The following is a 7,500-nucleotide window of genomic DNA, read 5'->3' on the forward strand; positions in this document are numbered from 1 at the left end:
GACTGATCTGCAGTATATGACAAGTTGGGAGTGAGGATGTGTTGGGCCTTTAACTGCTGAATACTGGACAGGGATTGGCTCCAGGATTCGTGATGTCACGAATCTTGCTCGTTGAAATGTACCTTTTCAGTGAGCTTAGAGAAGTTTAAACTTTCAGATTGTGAAAACAGTCTTCTAGTGTCAAACTCTGCACAGTGAAGCTCAGGCATCCAACTGAAGGAGCGAGAAGAAAAACACATTTTTTACTTTAGGGGGTCTTTAAAATCATCATTTTAAAGTCACAATTAAGCTGCATTTTGAGAGCATCCTGCTTCCAATGTATTTCCTGCTGAAACAGGATATTGGGTTGGGACGTAACGCAGGAAATTATCATTATGTATTTTCAAAATGTTAAACCAATGGGATGTCAGTTAGGGAGAGATTTAAACCAATGGGATGTCAGTTAGGGAGAGATTATTTGATTGGAACGCCAGAGGTTTTTTATTGTTTGGAATTTGTATGTATGCCTCCTAGAGGCAGTCAGTGACTGACATATTCATTTAAAAATAGAAGAAAATATTTTGGCATAAATTGTGTATGGTACTGTATGATAGAATGAGAGGTCAAAACGTAATTTTTCATTTCAGTGACTGTAGTCGGGTTTCCATCCACCTGTTTTTATGCGCAGCCCAGCTTCTGACTCTTCTCTATGAGTTTCTGACCTTAATGTGTTTTTTGGTTTTCTCACATTTGCAGTTCTGCTGTACGTGAGGGCGGAGACTGAAGAGGTGTTTGACGCACTCATGCTCAGCACACCGACACTGACGGGCCTACGGGAAGCTGTAAGGGACACACACTTGCTTCTCACACATCGTCTGTTCTCCTTAAAGTGTCGTCTTTCTTTCAACAGGAGATAGTGCTAACTGTCCTCCCACATTCCTTTCCTTCCTCAGATTTCAGAAAAGTACAGCATGCAAAAGGACACCATTGGGAAGATCTACAAAAAATGCAAAAGAGGGTGAGTAACATTCTTGATATGGCTGTGCCCACCGCTTTGGACAACCAGCTTAAAGGATCATTTCACCCAAAAATGAAAATTCAGTCATTGTCTACTCACCCCCATGCCGGTGGAAGGACGGGTGACGTTCTTTAGTCCACAAAACATTTGTGTCGTTTTAGCAGAGTTACAGCAATCTCCTAACAGTTTAAATGAAGGGTGACTTTAAAAAAAGAGAGAGATAGAGATAGAGATAGAGATAGAGAGCACCCCCCCCCCCCCCCCACACACACACACACACACAAATAAAAGCATGAATTGCTCGATACTGCTTGTCTGGCATAGTCCAAGTCTCCAGAAGCCCCTAGATGCCAGGTTGACTGGGAAATATGTCATTTACACCCTGTTTTTAGCTGAAATCTTCACTGTAGCAGCTGTGAGCTGAAAGTCCTGTTGTCATTTTAACTTTAAGCTCACGATAGGGTGTACACAGGGTGTAAAATGACATCTTTCTAAGTCAACTTGGCATCTCGGGGTTTCTGGAGACTTGGATTACACCGGACGAGCAGTATGGAGGCATTTCATGGTTTGTTTTCTGGGGTGGAGGAGAATCTCACTCTGTTTCCCTGGAAATCTCAACTCAATGTTTTGTGGACAAAAAAAACGTCACCCGACCTTCCCACCGGCATGGGGACGAGTGGATAACGACCGGATTTTCATTTGTGTGTGAAATGATCCTTTAATACAGGAGTTGAATAAGGGCGTGAGGGCTTATTTGATGCAGTCAGTGTGACAGCTCTTACTTCATGGATCCTCCAAGGCAGCTAATGCAGCCAGACCGGCTGGGTAGGTTCGTTGGCTCTCCTCTCTGGAATGTGTTAATTGCGGCTCCTCCTAAAGAGAAAAGACAAATGACTGGAGGGACGATGGAAAGATTTCAAAAGTGGTGCGCCATGAGTCACAGCCGGGGCCGATTGTTTTACTTATTTATGTTTTCATGATCTGATCTCATCGCTGCACCAGGAAGTTTTTCTGCGGTGTTGAAAGAGATAGCGAGTCCTGATAGCTGCTGGCGCATTTGAAGGCTTCGGGTGACTTCCAGTAAATGGCAACTTGCCTTTGAGGAGAAGTCGAGGTCACAGGTTTTTGAGTCTGTCCCTGAGGTTGTGTGCCGTGAATCATGAATAGGCAATGTTTACAGCTCACTTGCCCTGGAAGAGAGGCAGATATCTCGGCTCGACGCTTTTCCAAATATCCTCACTTTTACATACAAAATGCCTCTATCGTACTCAGTCGAGAGCTGGCAAACTGGTGATTAGCCCTGATCTTTCCCTGTCATCTCATAATGTGTTGTCTACTTGGACTAACTGAGATGTTCGTAAGTCTTCCTGACACTCAGAGGCTGAAACACCCTAGGGAGACGGTCCTCTTGCTGTGAGCTACTGTAGCCCTGTAGGGGGGGGGGGGGGGGGGGGGGGGCGGGAGCGGCTAAGCTAACAGGTTGGGTTACATTCTCCCCGCTCTTTCTTCTTGCGTCTCGTCTTCAATCAGACCTGCTCTGGCCCTGCCCTGTGGGCAGAGAGCAGGAGCTCATGGCGCTTAGTTCTGTCATTATCGTCTTAAAGACTTACAGGTTAGTGTTTTGTGGGGAGGAGGAGATTGACGTGATTTACTGCCATTAGTGATGCAAAGGTGAACTGTCTGACCTTTTGTTTGTGTCACGCCAGCGTGGAAGTCTTGAGCAGGACACATTTTCACCGAAGATTTTCACATTTTAATTTTGAAGTTAGACGCGTTTTTAATAACTAACTCTGTAAAAACACCTTTATTCAAGGTAATTCAACATCTAATATTGGCTTTAACTTCAGTGGTTCTTAAACTTTTTCATGACAAAGACCACGTAGTAGACCACGGACCTCCATTTAATTAGATTCTGTCCCAGGGTCCCCCTGATATGTTTTTTTTTTTTTTGCTTTTAGATGTTTTATTACAGAAAGTGTTTGGAACCCATTTCCAAAACCGTCATATATTCTGCCATTGTGTTACTTATGGATGGTATTCCTGTAAAATGAAGGGTTACTAAAATAAGTTATTCCCCTTTTTGCTGGGGACCCCGTGGAACCTCCTCAATGCTGGGGGGCCCCGGACCCCACTTTGAGAACCACTGGCTTACTTTACCTGCATTTTTTCATGCTCACTGGAATAACCTCGTCTTTGTTTTTGTTTGTGTTTTATTCAGGATTTACGTCAACATGGACGACAACATCATTGAACACTACAGCAACCAATCTGCCTTCCTCATTGAGATGTCCGAGCTTGTCAGCGGTCAGTTCCAGATCACTCTCACTGAGCTATGAGGACAAGCGCCCAATCAGCCACCTGCTCCATCGCAGGATCGAACAAATCACAACTGCCACAATTTCAACCATCTCTAAAAGCACTGCCCAATCAGAGACACTGCAGGCCAGATGGTCTGGAACACCACAACCAATAAGGGAACTGGAACTGGATCATGTCCAATTACAGTTGGAACTGTCGAGCCGTTTTTAGACATTACCTTTTGTATATACCACTCAGCCCACTTTCTAGTGAAATTAAATATTTTAACATGAGAGCAATTATGATGGATGTGCTGTAAATATGTAAATAGAATTAATTAATATGACAATGTTTTATGAGCTAGCCATGTGCATATCGTAATCCATTCACCATGAATTGCTATATATTTCAATTTTTGAGGAATTCTGTACATGTTTTGTGTACGGCGCGTTTTCAGCATTTTCAGAGGATGCCATTCTTGCTGCTTGCAATCATCATTTCTTCAAGATATCAAGAGCCAGCAGTGCCTTTTCTTACGCATCCGATCGCTACCGGCCTGTCTTTCACATGATTCCAACACCCTGCTCCTGTAGCTTCCTGTTAGTTTCACAACTCAACTGACCCGACGGTGGGTTGCGTTCAGAACCGAAAGTCACACATTTCCCTTCTCAACACCACACACGGAGTTAGTATTGACAATCATTTCGCCCGAGACTGCACACATTTCCTGACTATGGTGTAACCACAGAGCTTTCCCAGTCCCAAACCCCTGACCCCTGACACCTGAGGCCTTTCAGTGGAGTTTTATTTTGTGTGTGTGAAAAGTTGTTGGATTTTTCTTTATACGTTACGCATCATTTCAAAGCGAACATTTATCCCTGTAATATTTCATTATTTTACCACAGCGATTCTGGTTGTATTTGTCATATCTTGCCTTTTTGTAAGAAAATAAAGAAAATGCATAATAGGTTTCATGGTTGGGTCTCATTTCGTTTATTCGGTGTAAAGACATACAGATCTGATGGTGTGTGTGTGTGTGTGTGTGTGTGTGTGTGTGTGTGTGTGTGTGTGTGTGAGAAAGCACTGCAGAATTAAAATTATTTTTATTAAGTGAAGCATATATGAGAGATAACATATTACTCCGAGTCCTTAATAATCAGATCAAACAAAAGATGGATTTCATTAGCCCAACGTGACCCTACTACTGTACTTTGTGTATATATAATATATACACTCGTGCAGTATTACGTTCACATAGCGTTCCAATAGGCAATAGGGGGGAACGGCTGGTCAAAACGCTCTCCTACCCGTCTCCGACGTCTAATTGCAGATCCGAAGATATGATAGTCCTATGGAAGCCAATAATTTAGCCGTGGCGGTTAAAATTATACTGCTACGTGAAACAACTGTTTAAAGAGCATGGTGCCGGTTAAAAAAAAATCTGAATTGACATTTTGGGCTCATGATTACAGTGAAAACTCTCCAAAAAGACAAAGATCCCCCCCCCCCCCCCCACAGGCCCCCAGGGTATAAATATGGAGGAAAAGGTGACATTTTATAAATGGGCGTGTGACATAACAACAGGAGTGACATCACAAGAGGAGAATGTTCTGCTGGGGCTGACACAGGGATGCAAAGTCATGGAGAGTGAAAAAAGGTGACAGATACCAGGGCAGACATAAAACCACTCAGAAATCCTCATATTTTGGGCTGAAAAATGTGCCTGTCACCTAAAGGTGACTATTTTGCATCCCTGTGACATCACAAAAGGTAGTTCCATGAAATGGACCAGTGCCCCCTGCTGGTTACAAAACTAGTCTAAACGCAGCTATGTGTGATTGAAAAAAAGTTTTTTTCCCCAAATCCCATTGCTATATACCCCTTCCACATATTAATGCAATGTGGTCTCCAACCTGCACCATGCCCCGGAACCTTGGGAGTTTGAGTATTTCATGACATGTTTTGCTTCCCAGGTGCACTGGATTTGCGTTGATCACTGACTGAGCCGCCGTCTCCGTGTGACTGCATGTGTTGTTTGCTCGCCTCGTGCAAGCGGTGCACCATGATAGAGAGATCAAACACACCCTGCTGTAAATTCAGCACAGGCTGTGGAAAGACTGCTTCTAAACGGTTGTTTCATGCAGCAGTATCATTTTAACAGCACCGGCTAAATTACTGGCTTCCATAGGAGGACTATCATATCTTCAGATCTGCAATCGGACGTGGGAGACGGGTAGGAGAACGTTTTGAACAGCCGTTCCCCGGTATTGCCTATTGGAACGCTATGTGACCCTAATACTGCACGAGTGTATATATTATACACAAAGAGTACAGTAGTAGGGTCACGTTGGTGCTAGGATTTCATTTGAATGAATGAATGAATGAATTTTATTATGATAATGCAGACAAACATCCAAGGGACAACATGAAAAGTGTTATACACTTATTTCCATCAGGGTCCCTGATCTTAAGAACATGACATACAGTAATATAAGAGCATCAGATAAAACAATACAAATCAGACAAAGGATAAACGGAACTTGAGATTAAAACAAACATACCATAAAACAACGGTAAAAACAATAAAACAATAAAAGGAATAGAGCCGCAGCCGCTGGGCTGATCCTAGCCGGGACGCTGGGCGGCGTGATGATGGACGGCGCGATGGTCACTATGAAGTTGTATTTTACTGTCTGAATGGATTTTTGTGTGGATGGAGAAGGGGGTTGGTGGTAGGGCTGGGCAATATATCAATATTATATCAATATCGTGATGTGAGACTTAATATCGTCTTCAATTTTGGATATCATAATATCGTGATATGGCATAAATCTTGTCGTTTCCTGGTTTTAAAGGCTACATTACAATAAAGTGTAATTGTTGGAACTTAGGTTAGGTTAGGTTAAGTTTATTTGATATGTACATCACAGAGCATTGGAGATGTAACATATAGTACATGTATTCACAACAACCAGATACACAGTGTTAAGTGTTTATAGTGGAACGCTAATTTTCAACACCTGTCCACAGGCGACTCCTACACCAAAACACAACGCAAAAGGCCCTACGCAAAAAGAAGCAAAATCAAATATAAAAAACCACAAGAGTAAAGCTATACAAACAAATGTATTGACTAGAAAGTCACTACAGAAAGCCACTCAAATACACCCCAGAGGACATACCCGAAAATAAACATAATCAAATGTAAAACCACATGAGCAAAGCGGTTTTATTTTTATTTTTTAATTTGCCTAAAAACATTAAATCAGCTTCCACCATTTATCATTTAACTGCTGATGCAATGTATGGAAACTCTGAGTACCGCGCAGGCTTATCTGGCAGAGGGATTTGAATTTGAAGAATTGAAATGGAGTCGAGGGCAAAGATCATTTCCAGTGCAGGCTGGTTCACAAGAGAAGCTCTGGGAAAATGTCCACACTCTAAGATACTTCATGGATATGACTTTACACCTGACCGTCTTCTAGATAATCATTTGTGCTGGAAATGTAAAAGGGACAAAGGCACTGTTCTTCATGTAATCTGGGACTGCCCTCTGCTTCTGCCTTTCTGGAGAGAGCTGATGAAGGCAGTGCACGAGTCGTTGGGCCTTCCTGTGCCTGAATCACGAGAACGTTGCCTCTTAGGAGACATGATGTGTCTCCCCGAGATTTCCAAACCAGCTTTAGTCCTATCAGGCTTTATCTCAGCTGCTTGCAATCGCATGCAATCAGGCTGAAACTTTCAGGAAGTGTAAAGAGCACCCATGTGGGTGACCTGACGGAGCCAGGCTTTTTTAAATGAGGGCAGATTAATTGGCCTAATTGCCCTAAGGCTGATTGCACTAAGGCTGAGGCTATAGTTCAGTGATGACATCATCAGTGTGAGATTGCCCTAATTGCATCAGTGATGTCATCCGTGATGATGTCATCAGTGATGATGTCATCAGTGATGTCATAAGAGCAGGTGAGCCCCAGACCCCAGACATTCAAATTTCGGTACATCGGTAATATCATGAGTGACATCATCAGTGACATCATCAGTGATGTCACATGTATGCTAGTCTCGCTGGCCAGACTCCTCTCCCTTCCGTCCGAGGAGTCTGGCGCCGCAGGTCTCCATAACTGGGATAAACCCTCCCCTGCTCTACTCTGCTCTCCCATTGGAGGCGTCGGTTTCAGACGCTGCCGGATTTCCGCTCCCCGCTT

The 7,500-nt window shown here is 43.3% G+C and overlaps 1 protein-coding gene across 1 annotated transcript in view; it reads left to right on the top strand.

The window, feature by feature from the left end:
- The window catches only part of grhl3 (grainyhead-like transcription factor 3), a 17,035-nt gene extending 12,786 nt beyond the window's left edge, over positions 1-4,249 (top strand). Inside the window, 3 exon segments of the mRNA XM_083632519.1 lie at positions 736-821; positions 933-997; positions 3,216-4,249. Coding sequence (XP_083488645.1) covers positions 736-821; positions 933-997; positions 3,216-3,333 — 269 coding nt within the window. The 3' untranslated portion in view covers positions 3,334-4,249.
- Positions 4,250-7,500: the final 3,251 nt, after the last annotated feature.

This window comes from Poromitra crassiceps (genome assembly GCF_964638095.1).
Source record: "Poromitra crassiceps genome assembly, chromosome: 3".
Classification (NCBI taxonomy): Eukaryota; Metazoa; Chordata; class Actinopteri; order Beryciformes; family Melamphaidae; genus Poromitra; species Poromitra crassiceps.